General features: G+C 48.6%; 1 protein-coding gene across 2 annotated transcripts in view; it reads right to left on the bottom strand.

The window, feature by feature from the left end:
* Nucleotides 1-4,893: 4,893 nt before the first annotated feature.
* RBM6 (RNA binding motif protein 6) overlaps nt 4,894-24,451 on the bottom strand; it is a 58,087-nt gene continuing 38,529 nt past the window's right edge. Inside the window, exons 7-23 of one of the 2 annotated variants that reach the window (XM_033071183.2) lie at nt 21,078-21,152; nt 19,495-19,555; nt 17,980-18,048; nt 16,650-16,901; nt 15,991-16,151; nt 15,159-15,256; nt 14,640-14,685; nt 14,010-14,070; nt 12,979-13,070; nt 12,132-12,284; nt 11,136-11,225; nt 10,355-10,444; nt 9,485-9,757; nt 8,847-8,921; nt 8,146-8,243; nt 6,808-6,919; nt 4,894-5,168 (exon numbers count right to left, since the gene is read on the bottom strand). In XM_033071183.2, the coding sequence (XP_032927074.1) occupies nt 5,043-5,168; nt 6,808-6,919; nt 8,146-8,243; nt 8,847-8,921; nt 9,485-9,757; nt 10,355-10,444; nt 11,136-11,225; nt 12,132-12,284; nt 12,979-13,070; nt 14,010-14,070; nt 14,640-14,685; nt 15,159-15,256; nt 15,991-16,151; nt 16,650-16,901; nt 17,980-18,048; nt 19,495-19,555; nt 21,078-21,152 (1,932 nt within the window). In that variant the 3' untranslated portion in view covers nt 4,894-5,042. The remainder of the gene's footprint in view (nt 5,169-6,807; nt 6,920-8,145; nt 8,244-8,846; nt 8,922-9,484; nt 9,758-10,354; nt 10,445-11,135; nt 11,226-12,131; nt 12,285-12,978; nt 13,071-14,009; nt 14,071-14,639; nt 14,686-15,158; nt 15,257-15,990; nt 16,152-16,649; nt 16,902-17,979; nt 18,049-19,494; nt 19,556-21,077; nt 21,153-24,451) is intronic. The other variant, XM_033071184.1, reaches the window with a different exon arrangement.

The following is a 24,451-nucleotide window of genomic DNA, read 5'->3' on the forward strand; positions in this document are numbered from 1 at the left end:
ATCAGGACAAGAGGACAGGACAAGAGGAAATGGCCTCAAGTTTTGCCAGAGAAGGTTTAGATGGGATATTAGGAAGAATTTCTTCACTGAAAGGATTGTCAGGCATTGGAACAGGCTCTTCAGGGAAGTGGTGGAGTCACCATTCCTGGAGGAATTTAAAAATCATGTCAAGTGGCACTTGGGGACATGGTTTAGTGGTGGGCTTGGCAGTGTTAACAGCTGGGCTCAGGGTTCTTAGAGGTCTTTTCCAATCTAAATGATTATGTGATTTACAAGGTGTTTTTTAGCTCCAGACAGGCTCTGGGCTGATCCTGCAGGCTGAACGCCCATCAGTGGCTAGGGAGCATGAGGTGCATTCCTGGAGCATATTGGGTTTGGTTTCATCTGAAAGGAATCTGGTTGATACTGGCCCAAGCCAGACCTCTCCTGAGCTGCTCCAGGACACGATCCAAAATGGGGGAAGTTGTGAGATGGATTTCAGAAGTGCACCCCAGAGCCAAATTAATGGATTAGGCACAGCCCAACAGAACTTTGGAGGAAAGGGACTTTCCTGTCCTTGCAAGAGCTGCTTGGCCCCTCTCCTCTGCCCCAGCAATAGAAGGACCCAAGGGAGTGACCCAGGACCCTGCTGAGGCCCTGAGGACACTAAGTGACCTCAGCTGAGTGCCCATCAACCCATCTGCTGCTCACTGGGCTGGGGATTCCATTCAAGGCTAGATCAGTGCTGGAAGCACTCTCCCAAGCTGCAGGTCCAGCCTTCTCTTCTGGCCAGGCTCCAGGCTGAGGTGAGCAGCCCCATCCCATGGACGGACCTTGGCCAGGAGGTACAGGCAGCTTTGTGTGACCCTGCTTCTGCTGCCCCTCCTCAACAGGAGTCCAAACCACCCCAACAGAGGTGCTCCAGCTCCTCAGGCTGATCCTCCCCTTCCCTGCTGATGGAGCCCAGCATGGGGCAATGTGAAATCCCGCTGTAGGTGGGCAGAGAGATGTGCTGGGTGGGACATGCTCACTGGTGTCTGCAGCAGCAGCACCTGCGGGGTGATGGCTGGGGCAGCTCCAGGGGTGAACTCCAAGCTGTTGCCCAGCCCTCTGCCTTTTCTGGACCAGCCCATCCTTCCATTGTGTAGGACAGGGGACTCTGTCCCTGGGGGGCAATGCACACATTCCCAGCTTCCTTGCAGCACTCCCCAGCCCTTCACAGGGAGAGAGGTGCACTTTAACAGCTGGACAGGACTGGCCTCCCCCAGGCTGCAGAAAGGGCAGAGCAGTACATACACAGACCCACACACCCACCAGCAGTAGTTTGACCAGACCACAACCCCTTCAAAAGGTACTGGCAAGAAAAAATCCACATGGAGCTTGGACAAGGGCTTGTGTCCATGCTTATCTTGGCTATTCTGGGCACTGTGTAGCTGACTACAGTGTCATTCATCTTCCTTTGAACCTTTGTACTACCAAAAGGAAGTCCATTAAAGTGCAGCTTCACAAAGATTATACTTGGTGACATTTGAAAGCGTTAACGTCCCCAGTACAGGAACAAAGAAGAGAATGGCCTTTGTAAGGATATGGATAAATAAGGAAATGGAGAACCTACATTAAAATGGGGGCATGATTTGAGCAACAGACTCCTCTGAACTCCTGTTTCTTGAGTCTTAAAACATGAAATGAGCAAAATTGTTCATCTTTCATCTGGTATCTGAGGGGCAACCCCCAGCCTCCTCTTCCTTCCAGCAGCCCTTCTCTCCCTGAGGCAGGTCACTGCTATAGAGGGAAGTGCATTTCCTGGCTTCTCTCTCTTCTTCCCTTTTACAAACACTTCCCCCAGCCTAACTTACTATTTTTTTCTATTTACAAAGCATAACTCCAGCTCTTTACATAAATATGTTTCACTGAAAAGGGCCTGAGTCACTGCTGTATCAATATTAATATGAATAAATATTGGAAATCAAAGACTATTTACTTGCTTTGCATTGGGAAAGGGTGGAAAAAAGATCTTCCTCCAGAAGCTCTCAGATGTCTGAAGCAGCTCCTGCATACCAACCTGTGTAACTAACAGAGCTTTGAGATCCACACTCCCTTGGGCAGGGGTCCTGGCAGCAGTGCCTCCAACCCTCTAAATGGTGGATTTAATCTCCCTTTGGTTTCACTCTAAGTCCAAGGCTCTTGTTGCCTGTTCCTTTTAAATTAAATAATCCCTTTAACCCCCTCATTCTGCCTTTTCTCCCTGGGCTTTTTGTACACACAGTTCCATTCATCCCGACCTTAGTGCTGGTTATGGGTCACCCCAGTCCTCCTCCTGTCTGTAACATCTGCATGCCAAGCAACTGCTCACAGGACTTACTCTGTGAGTTGTTCCAATTCTCTTACTAGGACCTTCCAAAAATAAAAATAAATTGTGACTCGAGCCCTACCCATCACCACAGGATGGCACACAAGGCAATGTGCTGAACACAGCCACACCAGAAGCACAGTGATGAGTAATCTCTGAAATAAAAGGAAAATAGTTGTAAGATGTAAAGGTAGCTGCAATTCAGCTACGGCTTTGGGTCGCCATCCTTTAAAAAATATTAAAGACGTCAAAACCACTGCACCAAGGCTAAATAGTTGGAGTTTCTGCATCACCAACTACGCTGCTGTTTTCCCAAGAGACTAAGATGTTTTCTGGTTTGGTGCTTCTTTGTAAAGCTTTTAGCTTCTTGCTCTATGTCTGTTCCAGTTCATGCAAAACCTCGTTCCAGTCACCTCAACCCAGCCCCAGTGGAGGGCTCCATGGCCCCTAATCCTGGATATCCCCCTGCAGATGCACAGCATGGGTAGGTGCCGTGCCTATGGAGAGATGTATGGACAGTCTATACACACACATCTGCAAGGGAATACACAGGAGCTCACTCTGAGTTACCTTGGGGAGTGGAATTTCGAGGAATTAAGTCAGTGTCTCTCCAGGGGATACCCTGATTTTCCATAGGTTGGCACCAGGATACTTCCTACAGTTCAGGTGCTCCCAAGCCACACACAGCACAATCCCAGAAATCCCACATTTGTGGGAGTAACACTGTGTTGCTCTGACCCCCTATGACACAATCAATATTCCTAATTTCCCATAAACATTTACTACAATCATCAAAATAGTAGAAGCAAACACACCAAATATCTCTATGATTAATACAACTAATGGGAGGTAGATCTACCACCACATAGAAAAAGGATTTCTCTATTGGAGACGGATGCATCTTGCAAGTAGATATTTTAAATTAATTTTTTTTCTCACTTTCACAGCAGTCTGTTCCTTCTCCTCTTCTGTTCCTGACTTAAGCCCTGGCAATGGGCCTGCAAGGAAAGTGTTGTGTTGCCTCTCCTTTCACACAGGCACATCACAGACTAGAAGCAAGCAAGCACACGACTAAGCCAAGGAACAGGCATTATTTAGTGTGGTCCATCTGTCCAAGGGAAGCTGCTCTTACATTTATCTGGCTTATTATCTTCTAATTAATCACGTATTACCATCGTTAACAGGCTTTCACTAAGATGCATGTACCCACTTAGCCAATTAATAAAAACACCTAATGAGTTCCCACATTTGGCAGCTGTCAAGGCTCTCTCTGGGTGTCTTGGGAATGATGCTCTGTGGGTGCTCATTTTTGGCACACCCAGGTGCCCGACACACCCAGGTGCAGGGCAGCCTGCACAGCAGCTACTAATCTGCACCCCTCTTCCCTCCCTGGAAATGATGCCCCATCACAGTCATACTTCTTCCCCCTTTGTGCATGGATAATTTCCAGACTTGACAGCACCAGCTTGTTATGCCACCATCATTTCTCCCTGTGTGGGAGCTCAGCCCCAGGAGCCCATCACCTTCTCACCCATCCCTTACATGCCTGGGGCTCCCAGGACGACTGAAGGCTCTCACCCCCCCTCACCAGCACCATCACACCTCCACCACCCCTGGTGCAGCACCAGGGACCACAATACTGCAAACAAGTCCTCCACGCTCCTCTGGCACTGCCTGTGCCAGAGACAAGGAAACACAGCTTAGACATGATGTCTGCTGCCTTGCAGGTGGCTCTTCACCTCCAAATCCTGCTGTCTTCAGCTTCAACATATCCTGCTTTCCCTTCTTTGGGGTATTTGAAAGCAGTGTCAGGCCCTGCTCTCTGCCATGTGAACAGGAAGGTGGTGGTGGCTACCAGCTCATCAGGCATGAGATCTGCTCCCACCAGCCACAGCCTCTGGCATCATCCTTATCCCTGCAGGCCACACTCCCCCTTGTCCCCCGCTCTGCTCACACAAACTTTCCCATGCTTTGGTCAAACTGACCCACTACAAATTCAGAACCAGGAGCTGCCTCCACACCTCCCTGGGACAGGCCAGGAGCACTTACTTGGCTTTTCCTCTGTTCCCCTGACACCCTAGGCCAGCATGGTTATATCCTCACGAGGGCCCCCCTACAACACTGTCACCAGATCCAGCACACCCCATGTGGAATGTTCTGCCCTAGCTGGGATGTTCAGACAACAGCCAGCACTAATGAAGTCACCTTCAGCCATTAAGCTCTTGCTACTAACTGAACCCCACTAACCTCATCAGCTGCCAGGATGAATCCCACAGAGATCACTCCTGCTCCTGAATTCCTCCCAGGCCTTGGGGCCATCTCTTGCTCCCAGCTCCCATCCTGAGCCAGGAGAACATGGCACCAGGGGTATCTGTCCCTGAGATGACAGGGAACATGCTGCAGGACAGTGGCACCACTGGTAGGGTCTCCAAGCTATCAAACCTGTTCTGGTCCCACTGACACAGCTGCAACTCCTAGTGACATCAGCAAACAGCAAAACACGATGGGAATCTTCCAAAGCAGCATGCTTTTAAAACACACCATTTTAGCCACAAGACAAGCAGTGACAAATTTTCAGTTTTATTTAAAAAATTCTAGCAGCAAAACCTGTAACAATTCAAAAAACAACAGAAAAAAAAAGACCAAACCTTCAAAAGAACATGACACAGAGAGAAAGAGATGGAGAGAGACAAATCTGGGGTTCCTCCAGCATTCACTCAAGCTCCTTATAGCGGGCAAACATGACCCTCCGCACGGCATCACGGTAGGTCTCGTTGGACTGCCTCTTGGGGGGTTTCCCTGGGGCCCCCAGCCCAGGGCCCTTCCTCCTGTTTTCTGCCTGCAAACAGATACAGCTTGTTAGTGATTTCTCTCCCATAAATAAAAAGCTTCAGGACTGCTGACTGTTCCCGTGTGGATCCATGAACGGACGAAGAGCAAATGCTCTGTGTTCTTCCAAAAGCTGTTTGGGAAGAACTACAGACCCTTTGTGGGCAACAAAAGCATCCCAGGAATCAAACCCCAGGGATCAGCTACGGAGGAGTGGGGAGCCAAGGGTGGGCAGCCAAGAGGCAGCACCAGCAGCCATGGACTGAAAGCGAGCAAAGGAAAGCACTGGCGAAAGCTGTGCTCCTGGGGAGCAGTTTGCAGTTTGCCTGCATTGGCACAAGCTCAGATGTTCTAACAGAGCTCCCATGGGCACTGGTACCTTGCTTAGAATTTCAACCAGTTTTCAAGAACTGGCTTTTGCATCAGTACCTGCATTATTCAGCACTACCTGCCCGGAGTTAGCCCAGGAGAGCAGGCCCGAGGCTGGAAGTTTCTCTGGCTTTTCAGTCCAACCTACCAGAGTACCAGAGATCTCACCAGCTGGGCCAAGAGATCGGAGTTGTGTGGGGTTGGCATGGTCTCATGGCTTTGCCCAGCATGACTTGGAAGTGACAGGCAAGCACATCTCTTCTGGCCTTTCTACGAACTGTGTGAGGGCTGTGCTTTGCCATCAGCTCCCTGTCTAGATGGGGAGCCCTGACGGGAGCTCAGACCTCCCAGAGTGCGGCGCTGGAGCTGGCTCTCAGCAAAGCCTGTTTTATGGGCACTGAGACCTCACCATGAGGACTGAGCAGCAGCTGGAGCCCAGTTCCTGCTGCCTGCACTGAAGAGGGACTCTTGCCTCATGTAGATGGGCTCAAGCAAACATGCGTCATGAAGCCTCAAATATTTGCTTTAATGATCTACTTGACTGCAGGCTGAATGTCACCCTGTGAGCCCTGCTCCCAGCTGTCTGTCCCCAGCAGAGAGCATGCACACCACAGCATCTGGCCAGCCAGGAACCTGCCACCCGAGCACATGTGGCCCTGGGCAACGCAGAGCAGACCCTGCCCCATGCTGCTCTTCTGATAAACCCTCTGCAGTAAATTAAATCCACTGAGAGACCAACCTGCCACAGAAGGCAGGATCTACCTGACCCTGCCTAACCCTGACATCCTTTGCCAATGGGTCTCTGCTCCTCGTCAGGTGCTGTATCTTGGTATTATCTTCTGATGTCGAGTCGGCAATGACAGCAAGAGCCTCACAGGTGCTAAGCTGAGCAGACAAAGAACATCTTGGGCCCTGTGGCTTTGGCAATGCTCACACCTCCCCAGGGGAAGTTCACCTTTTTCCCCAGCTCACATTGCTGCAGAGAATGGAGCTGGTAAACTGTTCAAACCTCAGCCTGACTTTGAGCAGGTACTAATGAGATGTTCACACCCTTCCTGCACACTGTTACTCTATCTTCAACACCTCCAGACCCACATAAATTCTAACCTTGTTCTATGGCCAACATACTTGCAGCCCCTCCCAGCCTCCACAGTGCACAAATATTACTCCATCAAGTGGGTGCTGAGATTTGCAGCCTGACTTGAACTCCCTCCAGCTGTCCTGGGAAACATTATGGGCTGCAGGACAGTGGTGTGCTTTGAAAGGCAGGGAAGACTCACCTCCATTGGTGATGCTGTGCCCTGCTGGTTGTGGCCAAAGCCCTTCTTCCACCCTGGAGACTGCACCATTCGGTTCCCTTTGTTGTTACTGTCAAGCCTTGGGTCATAGTCACTGCAAAAGAATCAGAATCAATTGTCCAGTCTTGCAATGCCTCAAATACATGCCAGGGATTTTTAGTTCTTGCTAATAGAATCTTCAGTGACATTTCAGCGTCTCATGAGGGATATCCAAGTTTCTTGCCAGAAGCACACCACCTAAGGAAACCACCACGGCAGATTCTGTGTGCAAGGCTCACATAGCTCTGACTGCAAAATTTCTTGTCCCACCTCAGGGGGAAATACACCAGGGCACAGGAAATGAGCTCAGAGTCCAAAATATTTACAGTGTAAGCAAGCCTTCTGTGCTTGTATTTCTTAATTATTAAGTCTTAGTAATAGCAAGAAAGCAAAGTCTGATCCCTGCTGTTCTGTTAGATCTTTCCTTTTTCCCAGTGCTCTGGTCATGGAGCTCAACAGATGCAGTTGATTTGGACACTCTTTTTCCCACCTCATTACTCATCCAAGACCATTAACCAAAAGTCTCAGTTTTGAAAACCTCTCAGTATAAAAGACTTTTCCTTCAGACAATTTCTACTTTTGACACTGCATGCAAACTGCTTTTAGTTTATCCACAGCTATTCCAGGAAAACAGAGGGAAGAGAGATGTGGATGTTTAAACTGCAAGACACAGAGGAAAGGTCTCCTTCAGAGGTGCTGTGCCAGAAGAACACAGGCACATAACCAGTTCTATCTTCAACACATGCCTGGCTGCTCCTCAGCCCACTGAACACGCGAGCTCACAGCAGGCAGGCCTGTCAAGAACTCCACACAGCACGCACTTTCTTCCTCCACCTACTCTGAACGAGATGGAAACAGCTCCCAGCATTCCTCTGAGTCAGGGAACAGATGAAACACAGCTTTGCTCTTTCTTTCAATGGCTAGATGCCAGGACAGGAGGGCAGCAAGTGCCTTAAGGACGAGGTGGATGGGAACAGGCTGCATTCCTCTCTCCATGTCCAGGCAGACACATTCAGACTCCCATCTCACCCCTCCAGCAGCAGGAAGCTTTTTGCTGCTCTGTCTTAAACCCTAGTTTCTACCCCAGCCCTTTCCTGACCTCGATGAGATGTCCTGCAGTACAACAGGCTCACACTTTGAGGAACTCTGTCTGTCTGTCTATCTGGCTGTTCCTTTGCAGATCTACCCCACTGGACAATTCCCAGTCTTGGTCTGCCAGCAGCACACATCCCACCCCAGCATCAGCATCCCCAAAAAGATTTAACCCACAACAGCCATTACCTCTCTGAGTCCCGGTCATATCTGAGTCGTTTCCTCTCTGGTGAATCCATCTGCTGGAATTTCTCCCTCCGGTCATTTCCTTTGTCTTTATGCCTCCCCTTCACAACAGAAAGGGAAAAGTAAGTACAGGAGCTATGAAGGATTCAACGCTGCAGGAGGCTGCTAGGCATCCAGGTCTCAACTCATCCTCAGCTGCCTGGAAGGCTGTCCTGGGGACTCACAAACACTGAATGCTCACATCCCACAATACACTTGCTCTGTTCAGATGCCACCTGTTGGGCTGACCCAGATCTGTTGTTGCAGCCTTCCAGCTACCCCACCAGGAGCAGCTCAGTGACCTTCCACACAATGGACAGGCACAGCTCTCCTGTCCCTGGCCAGGGAGCAGCAGCCCATACACCCCATCACTTTTAGACAGAAATTTGTGTCCCACTTAGCCCAGAGCTCAGTGTTGGCTTGCAGGACAACAAAATCACACTCAGACCCTTCTGTGAGGAACGAGATCTGCTCTTGGAAATCACAGAACTACCTACAGATCCCCATGCAGAGTGAGCTCACAGTTCACTTTAGGGAGGCATCTGATGCCTGGTGCCTAAGTGGATGCCTGCTGATAGCTGGTGCATAAGTGGAAGGTCTTCCTGGGACCATCACCCCCCAGTGCAGAAGCACAAGGAGCTGCCTGCCCACCACCACAGACGCACCTCACGCTCTCTCTTCTCCAAATATGCCAGTTCCTGCTCGGATCGTTTAATCTTCATATGAATCTCTAGGTTTTGCTGGAAGGAGGAAGACAGAAGGCAGTGTCAAAGCAGAGAACACAAGCTTGACAGGCTGTCAGGGTCATCTGCTCCACCCACAAGGAGTACAGGTAAAGCACCATGCTCTTGTACCTGCACTATACCAGGTACAGCAGCCTTTCCTGCAGCCCAGACTATCTGCTCCCCAACAGAGGCCTGGAGCCCTTCCTCCCTGCAGTAAGGAAGGCAACCAGTCCTATTTTAATCCATATGCAACTTGGCTCTCCTAAAAGCAAGAGCTCAAAGGCAGAGCAGAACAGAGGGGTGCACGTGCCAAGTTCTTACTGCTCTCACACTCGTGTGTGCCAGCACCCCACTCTCCCCAAGCCTTAGCTATCTCACTACAGCTTACAGTCACACCTTGATGTTATAGCACTCCCATGGCAGGAACAAGCAGTTCACACAATGTTTTAAACAGAGCTTTGGGGGAATTTTGCCTGCTACTGTTTCAATTTCAGCACATCTCTTTCCACCCAACCACCGCATTTTCCATGCAGCTCCCATAACCATTGAGCCAATGGCAGCCCCCAGCTTCCCCATGCCTTGTGCAGGTTGGAAAGCTGCTGGTGCTTGATGAGCACTTCCTTGTTGGGAAACTGCCTCCTGCACAGCAGGCAGGCCAGCTTGTTCCAGTCAGTCAGTTTGTCGTCGCTGGCCTTGGCCTTCCGTGGCTGCTCCTCGCGCAGCGCCGGTGGGTGCGGGGGAGGCGGCAGCCACTGAGCCTGGGACTGCTCCTCCTCTTCCTCCTCCTCTTCATTGTCACTGTCTCCTCCATACTCTCCCAGAAGTCCTATCAGAGGGTTCACCACCTTGGGCTGAAGGAAATGGAGAAAAGTGTGACCATTTGCAGCAGCAGGCTAGCCAGGCTAGGGGGGCTTTGCTTCCCCAACCCATCTCCCCGTGACTCCTTTCTCTGTTCCAGACCAAGAGGCAGAGAGTTGCTTCCCAGCAGCACAGGCAGGGAACAGAGAGGAGCTGGCTGGCTTCTTTCCCTTCACATCACAGGGTGGAAGCCCTTCTGCTCTCTAGACAGGCTGTGCCAGGCTTTGGTGCCAGGCTTTTCCAATCTGCCACATACCTGAGAGCACAAGAAGCCAACAAAGGCAGTGGCTGTTTGACATATCAGTGAGATTTGGCTTTCCACAGCCTGGAGGTGGCTGGAAGTTTTCTACCTTAAGACTGGTTGAGTCAGATCCTGCTCGAATGCAGGTACTAAATTTCCTCATGCTAGAAGCTGACAAACAAAGTCAGATTTAAAAAACAAACTGCCTTCCATCCCCAGCACTCCCTCCTCTGGCATGAGAAACATCTCTGGCACCTCTGGCACTCACAGCTGCAGCCAGGCTATGCTGAGCCTCCCTAGACTGTATCCAGGCTCAAACAGGTACATACAATCCTATGGAGATACTTACTGGGGCTGCAATCTCTTCCTTTTTCACAGAAGGAGGTAAAGGTTTTTTAAAGACATCTTCTGCAGAGAACTTCTCCTCTCCAGTCTCAGCCTGAAACAGTCAAGATCAAGTGTTGAGACTGCCATAGCATGGACTCAGAGCACACAATAGCTAAGCACTCATTCAAAGAGGCCTCCAAGGAAAGCAGGTAATTGGCAGAAATGAGGTGGTGGTTCTGGTGGGAGTCATTCCCATTCTGGGGAATCCAGAGCTCTCCTGGAGCCATACTTGTGATTTCAGAGGCAGCTGCAGCAGCTCACCATGCTGTCCCAGCCCACCCCACTCTCACTCTCTGCTACACTGTGCTGCTGACAGTGGCTGTAGTTGTGCATCATATCAGTGACGGAGCAGAGGCAGGGCCAGGTCACATTTCAGCACCTCTGTGTGTGCACAAAGGACGTGAAGACCAGGTTCAAAGCCACCCCCACTGCCAGACAACACCAATTTTCTCTGCTGTGACTGTGGCACAGCATATGGCCAGGCTCAGCCAGCATGGTGGGGTTTCCAGGATCTTCTTTATCCTGGACAGAGGGCACCAGAGACTGCAGTCAGCACTGCAGTCAGCACACAGGATGAGCCTGTGATGCTCAGCTGTGCGCTTAGCAGCACAGACAGCAGGCTGGGATGAAGCTTCACTTTCACACATTTTACAGAGAACTGGGCTGGAGCCCTGGACAGGCTCCAATTTAGTGGCTCATGAGTTACTCATACTTGACCAGGGAAGACAAGTGTAACACCTTACCAGGCCTGTGCTCTCATCCTTCTTCACAGAGGGAGGCAGTGGCTTTTTAAAGACATCTTCTGCAAAGACTCTCTCCTCTCCAGGCTCATTCTGAAAAAATCCAAGACTGGGCATTAGGCCAGCAACAACACAGGTGTCAGAGAGTGCACAGTGCAGCCAGGAAGCCACTTCTGAGCATCCATGAAAAACAGGGAAGTGGGAAAAATGACAGAATGATTTCTACTGGAGATGCTTTTACCCTGCATTCAGACAGGACTATGTTTCTCCTTCTTAAAGTGTCCCTGAAAGCCTCCATAGCCAATGACTCCTTGGCTGGCTTGTTACCAGCCTCAGGGACAGTTACAGCCCTCAAGTCCCAGGTGCCCAGGACTGGTCATGCCACTGAGCATACTCAGACCAAGAGGCAAGAAAAAATACAAAATTTCTCCATTGGTGGCTAAATCACTTCTACCAATTCTCCTGGCATTCCTCAGGCCCTGTCAGTATCACAGCCCGGGGATGAGCTCAAACATCACTTTGGGCAGCTACTCCCAACCAGCAGCTCCCACACTGGGATTTGCTCACTGGGAACAGCAGTGAAGGGGACTGTCCTGGGACTGGGGCAGGAAGGAGAAACTGCATTAAGGGGAGAGTTGAGTTTCCATCATCATCTGACTTGGTGTGTTTAAATGTCGCTGCCAGTTTTTTGTTGTCTCTATTACAATGGTTGGGTGCTTTCAGCAGCATGAGTGAAATGCCTCAGTTACCTGGATATGTCTGAATCCTTCACCATAAGGAAGGGATGAGAATTTAATGGATTTAATGTAAGGAGAGAAAAATTTCAGAAACTTACTCCCTGGCTGGAAAACCACCATGCTCCACTCCAGCTGCTGACCCCATTGTCTTCTCTTGCTGTCCCTTCCTTTTTGAATCCTCTAATTACTCTCAACTTTCTAACCTCTCTTTCCTCACTCTCCTGGCCTCGGGTCATTCTGATGCCTGGACAGAGTTAGTTACCTTAGCAGAAGTACTTTTCCCTTTGTCCTTTTTGTCCCTGTTGTCCCTGCCGTGTGGCTCTTTCCTGTCACTTGTCCGTTCCTGGCTCCCGTGCTGCCGCCTCCTGCTCTCCGGCGGGGGTGAGGAGGGTTCCCGGTCTATTGTGACTTCCCTCTGAAAGAGTCATTTGGAGCAGGCTTAGCCCAACCCCTGCAGTCTTCTGACTGGGTTTCTTGTCCTTGTTGAGCTGGGGAGACCAGCACAGTAAGAAGGGACTGCAGAAGGCAAAGGCTCCAGAACGCTGCTGGGGCAGAAGACAGCTGACCACAGCCAGGTCACCAGAGCACAGCCCTGCTCTCCCACAACATGGACATCCCCAGGATCATGAAAATAAGGTTATAGTTTCAGAAAATATCTGCTGATGGCATTTTTTTTGGCATCCTTACAGCTATTGTTGGCTAGGGCTGAGAAACAAAGAGACCATAGATGAAATCAGAGCTCTGCTGTTCATTCTTTCTTACAGACAGTCACATATCACATGTCTACAGTAAAATTTAGCTATGATGCTCTGCCTGTAAGTCTACTTGAGGAAAAGCAGACCAAAAACCCTCCAAAGGCAGGACTTCAGAGGCCAGAGGCAGCTACAGCTGGTTCAACACACTGCTAATGAGTTCCTAGCCTCTCATTAAGTTGATATTTTGCAACGTGCATCCCTTTCACACAGGTGAGAAGACAGAGTGAAAGATGTAAAGCTGCCTCTGTACTGCCCTATGCTGGCTTGTCTTCAGGATCTGGCTGCAAAATCACTCCAGAGAGGAGCAGTTCGTAAGAACATACTGCATGTAAAGCTTTCTTCTCATGCACTCACCTGAGTTCTGGGGTCATAGTATGTCCCAGCTATGGGATCATAGTAATTCCCAGTGTCAGGATCATAAATGTATGTGGACACATCTGATGGTGCTGAGGAGAGAGACAAGAGTTAGCACCACAGACTTCCAAAACCAAAACTTGCCTTTTACAAAGACAAAAGCATGAACAAACATTACACTGGTGAAAGGATCAAGAATGGGAAATAATTATTTTTTTTCTCCTGGCAAGAGAAGTATGAGTATCTTCACATCACTTGACCTACATAATCTTTTCTTTAAGGAGTAAGAGGGGTGATAAGTTTTCACAATTCTGGTTAGGACTCTGGCAAAAGTTCCACATCAAAACAGATTTACAGGAGCTGTGCTGAGATCACAAGACCACAACACTTGGTCATGAAATTCAGTAATTTCCCTAAGAATGGGGTAATGAGTATCTACATCCACCCACTCCTGTGACAAGGAAAAGCTGTTCTCTCTCAATCGTGTTTGAAGTGATGACACTCCCCACATCCCTTCCACCCCATCGGTGCACAAAAGCTCTCAAGAAGAAAAGGGAGTGAACTATTTCTACAGGAAAAGCCAAAGTCCTTAAGGGTAGTAGGCCCATAATGTCAGGAATGCTTCTCATCTCCAAAATGTCCTTTGACAGACCTCAAAAATGCTATATATAAATCAGCAAAACAATCAGGAGTGCTCTTCCAGCTACTGGCATGGCTTCATCAAGAGTATTTTCTTCTGTCTTCTCTAGTAACTGCCAGGCTGATTTTATCCCATCAGTTTTCCACAACAAGGAAAAATAGGCAGCAAGTTTCCTTTATCTGCATGTAGTTTCGCACAGTGAGAATAGAGAGAAACACATCATCAGATAGGAAAATGTGACTAAACAAAGTTGGCAAAGGAACTCACAAGTGGGTGTAGCAAACAAACCTACTCTTAGCCTTTAAAATATTTTTGGGCTGATTTCTACATGTCAGTGCCCTTTTAAGGAAGAAAAGTCTCCACAGTAGGAGTGAAGCAGAGTTGAACTTACACTGTGCTCTGGTGCGTCTTTGTGATTCGCCACCCCTCCTGTCTCTCATGCCCCTTCTGCCCTGAAGTAAGTGAACAACACAAACAGATCAGAGACTCTTAACAAACATCATATTGCTTCTGCTCCCTCTGACAGGCCCAAAGTTCAGAAGAAGGGCTCACTTAGCCATTCTAAACAGAGAACAAGCAGACATAGCTTTTCATCTACAGAGCAATGGACAGCGTCCCAAAGCACGAGATCTCTGCTCATAGCAATCTGTATGGAAACCTTCATCCCATCCAGTATATGGGAACAGTCCTGTAGTCTAGTTAACAAACATTACAGAGACATTCACTCTGGGAACTGAGATCAGACATCAGTGAAATCACTCTGTAAAGTGTCATTGAAGTAACCCAGCCCAGAACTTCCTCCAGCAGCACTGACTTGCACTTCTACGCACGCAATAAACAGCATGAGGGGCAGAGTAGCAGTGGGCACATTTGAGCATTATCACCCCATCTTCAAACGTAGTGAAACATGTTCTGCAGTATTTCAGCAGCCCGAAGAGGCAAAGCCTAACACAGTCAGGCCCCATCACCCCCCAGTGCTTCCTCCCTTTAAGCAGCCTGCAGGAAAGCTGTGCAGACCTACCGGGCCATAGTAAGAATTGTCACCGTGCTCCCCATAGTCATTCCTGCTGAGATAAAGATTGCAAGTTAATGTCAATTTGGTTTTACATTAACCTCAGTATATTCAAAATGATCAGCAGGACCAATAAAGGCAGAAAGACCATCTTTCCTGGCCACATGTTGGACTGTGTCCATCCCAGGAGACCGACTCAGCAAACCACTGTCTCCACAAGAAATATGACTCCACTCTGCTGTGTCTACAAAGATGAATCTCTCCACATGTTTTTTAAAAAGCTGAACCCACTGATTCCAGTAGAATGGGATTTGATGGCTGGGCAACAAGATGCATTATGATCACTAATCCCATCCTGCTCAATCACTGAAACTTCTTCAAGCTTCAATGCCTTCACTTCTCCAACACATTTTTGGTTGTAGGAACATCTGTGCTAATTCCCATGCCAAACTTTAAGCACCTGCTCTGACAACCAAGCCTCACTGCACAGCATGTAAAGGACAACCCCACTGCCTCATCTGTTTTTACCTTCTCCTCCCTGTAGCAAGATTCACTTCCAATGTACGCCCATCAATGCAGATGGGGGGATCCAGGTTCTGCAGTATCTTTAGCAACCTCAGTGCTTCCTGTAAAAGGAGAAAGAATTTCACTTTCCATGAGAAGGAAACAGCACATTTTCCAAATCCAGTCTGCCTGAAAGGAATGTTTTGTTCTCAGTAAGACAAGAAGCACAACACCAAATATTAGTCTAAGTGTCAGTGAAGGGTATTTAGGATGCAACAAAAAGGATAAATGTAACATGAGGTTCTCTGATTGTCCTACGCCCACTTACACCAGCCAGTTGGGGATGGCATTCTCCTAAGGCTGCCAGACAGTGCAGCACTGTGGCTGCTGCTGCCCCAAATTGGTTTGGTAAACATCCTCTGGACCAATATCAAAGAACAGCTATGGAGTCTGGGAGCCACCCAGACACTGAAAATGTGAACCCTCCAACATGGGACAGTTTGTTAATTGAGATCCTTGCCTTCTACAAACAAAAATTATTGGATTCAAGTTCTTCGCAAACAAAATACCTATGGAAGAAGTGTTCAAGTTTAGAGTGTCTAAAAATAAATGTACTGAGGGGAGAAACTCAATCAGCGTCACAGCTTGTGACGACAATCAATCTCTGACTCCGAAAGCCAGAGAATAACAGCTGTACCAGCAAATTCCTGTATCTGGTCAGACAAGCAGAAGAGACGACTCGCTCCAGCACAGCAGCCTCATAAGTACAGAGAATTCTTGTATTTCTGTGGTTTCTCTACTTCTACAGGTATCAGATGCCAACAGAGGGAGCAGGTGAAAGCAGGAAACTTCTTACCGCGTGAGACTCCAGTTCGATGAAGCCATAGGTCTGCCCCATGCGGCCAGCCTTGTTCTTCATGATGCGCACGCTGGACGTGGACAGACGCACGTACGGGGCCAGCAGCCCCACAATCACCTCTGGGGGGGTGAACCGAGTGATTCGCTTCAGCATAATCGCTGAGAGACACAACCAGGGAGGTGGCCCAGGAAGAAAAAGTAGTGAAAAAAAAAGGTAATTTAGAACCAAGTTTACTGTGAATAAACCCACTCAAAGCAAGAGCACAGCTTCTTGCAGTCGAGTCTCAAAGCCATCGCTTTTTTCTCTCCAGTTTGCAAGGTGCTCCAGTTATCCCCTCCAATTGCTAACCTTTCCTTCCCAGAAAACAGAGTAGAAAGTAGCCCCTTCTCAGAGCTCAGCCCAGGGTAACTGCTGGCCCAAAAGACTTTTGAAGCTGTTAACTGCACCACCCTAAAGCCAGCTCAGCCTGAATTGATTTTCCTAAAGGCCATTTGTCAGCACCTCTGGAGCTGGACAGCCCTCCATTACTCTACGCCATGGATTTGCAAAACACAGAAATAGCCTCCAGGGGTTTAAATGAAATGCTGCCCTTTCTGCAGAATAACCTCATGGAGTGCAAGCAAGATGAGTCCAAAACTGGTCTTTGTGTCACTCACTTCTGCTTCCTCCACCATCTGGTGGCATGGCTTCCTCTGCTTCCCTCTGAGAGGGTGGTTCCTGGTGCCGGTCCATGTCCCTTCTCTTCTCCTGTGAGGGCCGACGTTCTCTTCCTTCATCTCTCTTCCTTGGCTCCTGCTCCTGAGGCTGACATTCCTGCTGTGGAGCAGGAACTGAGGGCTGGAGAGGCTGCTTTGGAGATCCTGGCTGACCTGACAATTCTTGCTCAGGTGTTTCAAGCTTTGTCTCTGCTATTAGAGAGGAGAAATGAACTGGTTTCACATAAGAATGTTTCAGCAGGCATCTTTTTTCTCCTATTTTCCAGCCCTTGCAGTAGTGTTCCTTATAAAAGGCCAACCTTTACTGCCTGTTGCATATCCACTGTCTTAACACTTGGTAGATATAAGGTTGGTTCAGGTACTGTCATCCTTCCATTGCCTCATTTTGTGTTGGGCTGCTTTACATGACTTTGCTAGTCAGAGACAGGAGGCTTTTTGGCCTCCTTTTAGAATTGTCTCTTGCCTGAACAAACGAGACTCAGGGATGGATTTAGACATTCCTTCCATGTCCAGGACAACCTATATGATAGTGATATCTTTACTATCCACAATGTATTCCTGATCATCCACAGCCAAGCAGTATCAACTAGTAACCGTCACTCTGTTTATATGTTAGAGGAAAACTGGGTTCAGACCCCCTGAGACCACTGAATGAAACACATCCTTAATACAGTCACAGATTTTATCAGGTGCCTACTGACTACAGCTGAGGCAGAAACAATGAGGGAACACCCTGCTCCCCCAGTCTAGCTATGCCATTCAACAACTTTCTGTGCTTGAAGCCTCTGAATGACCTGGCTTCACTGCAAAAGAGATCCCTACATGAGCTTCTAATACTGCTAGAAAGGGAAGCCAAATCTGTGAGGCTGTAATAGCAGGTACCACCAGCCCAGCACCTGCTGCTGAAGCCTCTTCCCACAAATAGAAGCAAATGAGGGTGCAAGACGTGGCACAGTGAAGCTTCCCTCTTTAACGCCCCTGAGAGCAAGTCTCTGCTCTCATTCTGTTTGGGCAGTGGGTGGCATGGCAGAACACAGGATGATTTTGCACACAACTGTTGGGAAAGCTGCCTTGTTTGGCTACCAGCACAGCTCACCTTGACAGGCTTGTACTCATTTCTCTGCAGCTTGTAGAGTGCAGAGTTTTGGCTACAGAACCTCACATAAAATTTGCACAAGAAACCAGTTTGCACCTGCAGCTGTGAAAACTGCCTGTGCAAATCACACAGACATGAGCACAACCCTAGAGATGGGGAGGGCAATTTTCTTACTGAATTCTTGCTCAGCTGACGTGTCCTCTCCTTCAGCACCACCTCTGGACTCTGGGCCTGCTCTGTTCCCTGTAAGAGAGGCACACTTAAGTCCATTTCACACCCATCAGTCACAAAGCATGCCAGAACTCATACAGAGCTGCAGCAACCAGTGTAAATTCCTAGAGAGTTGCTTTGTTTCACCTAGTCATAAAAAGGTTCCCTTACTGCACCCTTTCCCAAGAAAAGCAGCTCAGTAAGAAGCATTCACCACAATCTGTCTTCACAGCAGCTTAAAGGCTCTGTTTAATTTGCTCCTGGGCAGCTTCATTACAACCCACAGTTGTGTTGGGCCAGCTGTGTGCATTTTGCCTTCACAGCACTGATGGAGGAACCACAGAGCAGGGAAAGCACAACCACAGGGACAGTGCTTCAGTGAACAGAGATCTGTGCATCAGCAGTTGATGCACTGCCCTTCTGTCTGGGGCAGGAGGGCAATACATAGAAATCTGCTTAAGGATACAGAGTCAAGGCTTACAGAGTGGCTGGAATGCACAGGCAGTGCCAGAGGAGGGTGGAGGACTCACTCATGGCACTGTGGCCCCTGGTGCTGCACCCAGGGATGGTGAAGGTGGGCACAGCCATCACCCCAAAGAAATGGGCTCCTCAAGGAAGCGTGTTTTGGCTCTTGTGACCTCCCACCCCAGAAATCAGAGGTGCTGGTGGGGCGAGGAGAAGCTTCTGGAGAGCTCTCACACAATTTTTACAGCCTGCAAGGTGAGTTCAGCAATTTCAATCCTGGTTCCCCTCTAATCTCTTCTCCCAAGAACAAGTGATAGGACAAATGGAAATAGTCTAAAGTTACCCTGGGGGAGGTTTAGATCAGATATTAGGGAAAATTTCTTGACCAAAAGGGTCAAGCATTGGAACAAGCTGCCCTGGGAAGTGGTAGAATTACCATCTCTTGAAGTGTTCAAAAAATGTGTAAGAGTGGTGCTTAGAGACATGGGTTAGTGGGAGGCTTGGCAATGATGGGTTAATGGTTGGATTTGATTTCAGAGGTCTTTTCCAGCCTTAATGATTCCATGATTTTGTGATCCTAATCTGAGAGGTCTCAAAAGTGAGGCAAATGTGAGAGTCTCTGAGTGACACTAAAACCATGCAGCTGGATCTCCCAAGGAAGGTGGGTCAAGGGAAGCCATCTCACCTACAGCCAGCAGTACCAGCTCCCAGTCCCAGAGGACACACAACTACAACTCCCTGGATGAAAGGGCAATACCAGACAATAAGAGGGAAAGGCTGTGGGCAGTAAGACACCTCTCCACCAAGCCTCACAGGAGCAGAGAACCTGACAGCAACCCATTGCATGTAACATCTTTAGTGTGGACAGGCAAAAAGGGTTTAAGTGAAACCAAACTAACAATCCTCCCACACAGTGCTCAGCTGGTCTACCAATAGGGAAACCAGAAGGGAAACTTACTTGTCAGGGTAGATGAAACTTTTAGCTACCAAGCTCAGGGGACCAGATGTACTCACCATCTCTTGGGAGCTTGCAATAGGAACAGGAAGATCTGTAGCCCACAGTACACACCTTACACTGCAATGGAAGATGGACAGATGAGGAAGTCGTATTTTGAAGGCAGTGGGTACAACCTGCTCCAGAATTCCAGCCTCTGCAGCATGCTTTCAGAAAGTAGCAGCCATGAAAAAGTTACAGTGATGGAGAATGGCAGCAGGGGCCTTTATTGGAATTGCAGGTAAATGCTCGTATGACTCACAGCTGGATTTGCCTTGGGAACAGGGTTTTCACACAACTTCTGAGCACACATTTATTCACTAGTCCTTGAGATGGGACTCTTCTCCTCTCAAGTGATGCTGGCTCAAAAGCTCCCTGCTAGGCACAATATTGATTTAAAGGCTCCAAAGTTACCTTGGCATTCTCTAACCTGAACTCACCCCTCAAGCAGTGACGAAGTCCTTATCGGCTGAACTGGAGATACTGATGTAATTTGGAGAGTAGTTAATGATGAAGTGTCTGCTAACCAAGATGCAGAGCTGCACAGGCTTGGATGGTGATCCCACCTAGAGCCACTGTGGGGAAAGCCAACTGCCCCACTTCCACAGCTCTCTCAAAACGCAGCATTCCTGACATCTTCCTTAAGCTCTTTGCAAGTGCATTGCTTTTGTTTCACAGCAATTTCTTCCAGTGAATGAAGCCTTGTGGAACCTCTGGGGCACAAGAAAGCTCAGGCCATGGCTACACACAGTAGGGGACATACAGTGCAGCCACCTCACTGCACTGAGAGCTGTTTGAAACCACTGCTTGAAACTCGATTTGTGGGGAGCTGCAAGCAGAGCTGTTGTTCCATGCTTCATCTCTGCTTGCAGCTGAATCAGGATCTCTCGTAGCCCATGGTGATCCAGTGGTCAAGGTGGGGCTCTAAATAGAGCCAATCCCTTCATGTCTCAGCCTGCAGTCAGTGGGAATTCAGGCAACAATCCTGTCCTTTCTCCAGCAATCACTTCCAGCCTGCTGCAGCTGTAAGTTCCTGTACTGGGAGAACCTTGGGGAGGGCACAGGAACAAACTGACCCTTGGGCAACTGTGCCTTCCCAGAAATGGACCAGTCCCAGCATGTACTAGACTTGGCTCATGCTGCCTAGACTTGGATCCATTTCCATGCTTCCTTCCCTGCTGCACTGACTACAGCCACAGCTAGACCACAGGTTCCTGTGTGAGGCAGAGGGGTGGTTACACACATGAACCAGAGTGAAGCCTGTTCCATTCCGTTTGGCGGAATCACTGTCTCATTGTGGTTTTTAAGGAGAAAGGATCTGCACGCGATTTTTCCCACATTTTAAAAAGGAATCACTGCATAGGGACAAGGCTGCTCTGTGCATAAAAAATCTGGCTACCTCTACCAGAGCAAGATGCATGCAGAGGTGGGACCAAACACAAGGTAGGCAAAAGCACAGTTTGGAAGAGGCAAGAGCTTCAGGGCAGGTATTAATTACTCTGAGGGATTTTGGCAACCGAGAAAATATCTGAGACTCCTCTGAGCTGCCAGTGCCACAAGTGCCAGCAGGGGAAGCACAACACAGCTCTGAGCACATACTTACACGTTTGCAGCGCCAAAACTCTGGGCATGGAGTGTATTCAAGGGTCACTTCTTTGCCACCGATCGTAAGAGTTCCCTGTTGAGACAAGGGGGCAAATGACGAACGTGCCCAGCACACGCAGGTTACTCAGAGGCAAAGAAAGGGGTGAAAGCTCTCTGGTTCCTAAAGGTTTTGCAAGTGAAACAGGGTGAAAGGGGGAGAAAGTTTCCCAGTTCAGTTAGCTGGAGCTTTGCCATGGAAGTGGGAGGGAAACAGCCTGTGCCCTGCTCTAGCGTGAGGCTACAAGGCTGTGTTAGCAAGCTCCAGAGGAACCAGGCAGGAGAGGCCATGCCACCTCCCAGGAAGTGCAGAGACAAGTAACTAGAGTGGGAAACTGCTTTAACCTGCTTTAGTCCAGGTGCTGGTAAGGGGCAGCTGGAGAGACTCCCTCACACCAGCCACCACCAGGCTGGCCTCAAGGCAGCTACTTGAGGAAGAATACGTGGAAAAATCCTCTCAGGTGAGAGAATTTTCATACTTGGGTTAGTCTTCATGCCAGTCATGAAACCATGGCTTTTCTTCAGATAAACACACCAGGAATGTGCCACTGGCCCTGCAGCCAGCAGAACCATCTCTCTGCAGCCAGCCCTTCCTTGCTGAGGCTGGCCTTGAGCACCTGAGAGGCTCCACTGCTTCCAGATCCACAAGTGATGCTTTGGAGATGTGCCAACACACCCACAAGCTCTGCTGAAATGCAGACAAACTGGGTTGGAGGTACAAGTCCCCTGGCTCCTGCCTGGGCATGCAGGATGCAGGCAGGCCAAGTCACAGATGCACATAGCCAGGGGACATGTCCTGTCACTGGAGGCACTGCCACACCATGCAGCCTGGATTCCCCAATACCATAGTTTGAGACTCGGTATCAATAAAGAGACCCAGACCCAGGTCTCCCAAGTCCCAGGAGAGCAGCTGCCTGATAACACAGACAGATGTCAGAGAGCTGTAAATGGTCCCAGCTTATTTTGGGGACCTCTGCTGAGTCAGAAGTTTCCCAGATACTCTGACCCAGTAGCCTCACCATGCAAAAGTGCACACCATGAACACGAGAAAACAAGTTCTCAGAGTTATTATTCAGAAGTCATGATACACCCATGCATAAACTGCTCTGCAGAACGTGAGGGAGATGCTAGGTAATATGCAAAGTGGGAGTGAAGAGTTCATAGAAGGGAATCACTGAGTGGCAGTACAACAATCCTTTAACTCCTACGAAAGAACACAGCAGGGTTCCACCACCTCCCCTCTTCACATCCTGCCTTTTATGAACTGAAGCCATCCTTTCCTAGCAGGCCTGTGTTGAACACTTTGAGGGGCTCCTTTCTGCCACTCAGCTGCTCAAGCCCTGCTTTCCAACATGGATTTGCCTTCCTAGAGCCATTCCTAGACCTCGCTGAAGGCTGGTGTGTGCACCCAGAACACACTGCGGCATCTTTGGAGAATCTGCTCAGGGTCTATTCACAGCAGGGAGTATTGTTCACCTTACCTGTCTACAAGAGGCTTTGCACCTTCTTTAAAGCACGTGAGAAAACACAAGTGAGAAAGGGAAGTCGAAATCAAGGCCATCCCACTGGAAATGTTGGTCCCTGAGACAGACATACTCCCTCTCCCAAGCAGGGCACCCACCACATCCCAGCACACACTCAAGAGGTGGGCAGTGCCAGGAGCAGGCTAGAAATGCCTGTGGGTGCCTCAGGACACACTGAGCAGAGGCAGGAGGAGAAGGCAGGGTGCACATGCTCATGAGCCCAGGAAGTCCCTGGGAACAGCAGCCCCTCAGCAGGCAGCTGCAGCTCTGCCTACAAGATCAGGAAACAAAAAACTCGATTAGAGAACCTCTCCTCTGGCAGGGGCAATCCATCACAGAGCTTCATCCTTCCATCAGCCACTGAGGACAAACCTTGCCAGAAAGCCTTGGGATTATTTTTGCTTTTATGGAAAATGATATTTAAGTGCATGTTGTGCTGGTGGTGCTGGTCCCTTCCGCAAATTCCATTTTCGGAGGCTGCAGAAAGTGTCACTTGCATAATTCTCCCTGATTTCACTAACACCCTGCTGATTGCCTGCTCACTTTTTCAGCAAGCTCTCTCTTACTGATTTCTTCTTGATAAAGTAATTTTCAAGGCTGCAATCATCATTTAACTCTCCAAAATGAGTCTTTCACTTAGGACACACATTGTCAGGATTCAGTGGCTTTGAATTCCTCATTCTCCCATTTTGTTACTGGATTCCATCACAAATATTTTCAGAACCTTTATTTCCCCTACTGCCTATCTCTAGTTATTCTTCTTCATCTAGATCTTCTTTACTGTGCAAAAAAAATTGGCTAATACTCTAAATTGCAGTCCATTTGAGCAAATTTCAGTTGAGCAAATCTTGGTGAAATGACAAAGATTTTCTGAAAATTTCAGGGAAGAGTACTGGGGGGAGGGAAAAAAAGGCTAAGCCTAAAGTATGCCACATATTGTGTCTGGCACCGTATCTCTTCCACATTCAGGCATTTTTATCCTGGACTTTTTCACCAACCTGCACTATGTCTGCTAATTCCCCTGTATTTTTAATACCCTGTACTTCAGAGCAGCTTGGCTTTTTCTAAGTCAGAGTGAAACAGAAATGTCTCTCTGGTCTTCCCAGTCAGGAACCTCCCCCTCATAACTAGCAGTAAACACAGAGTTGACTCACCAGTGAAGGGTTTAAAAGGCAGCACATCTTTGCAGTTCTAGGACAGCAGGCTCTCAGCCATGGAAATGCCCAGATTTCCAAGGGTATGAACAGATTCTACTGTTTTCTGAATCGCCAAATTCATCAAAACAGAGCATCAGGACTTTACTGCTGGAAGTAATTATTTGTGCTACTGTTTGATACCTTTCAAACACAGTTATACATGGATTTTTTGCTTCGAAGTCATTGGAGATGCAACACTGAATTCTAATCTAAGTGATACAATTCAGTCCCAGCCAGCTCAGCTACTAAAAAATCTGCCCTTTGGCCAAGTATGCAAATATTCCTGTCAGCAGACTGATCCATGGAGCAACCCTACCATGAGATGGTCCTAGAGAGCTGTGCCAGGAAATCATAAAGCCTGTTTGCAGAGAGCAAACTGCACAGCCACCTCACAAAGCTCTTCACTGAGCAGAGACAAACCCCACAGGAATAGCTTGCTTTTACAGAGGGAAAACAAAAAGGAGAAAATTCCTTAGCCATGATATCCACAGGTGATGCAATCCTTCCGAAAGCACTCTGGAGACTGTGTCAGCAGGGCACAAGGCTTCAGCAACAAAGCTAGTTTTGCTATAACAGTTTCCAAGCTTTTTGTTCCCAAAAGAAGCATTAAAGAATAC

Source organism: Catharus ustulatus, chromosome 13 (genome assembly GCF_009819885.2).
Source record: "Catharus ustulatus isolate bCatUst1 chromosome 13, bCatUst1.pri.v2, whole genome shotgun sequence".
NCBI classification, from domain to species: Eukaryota; Metazoa; Chordata; class Aves; order Passeriformes; family Turdidae; genus Catharus; species Catharus ustulatus.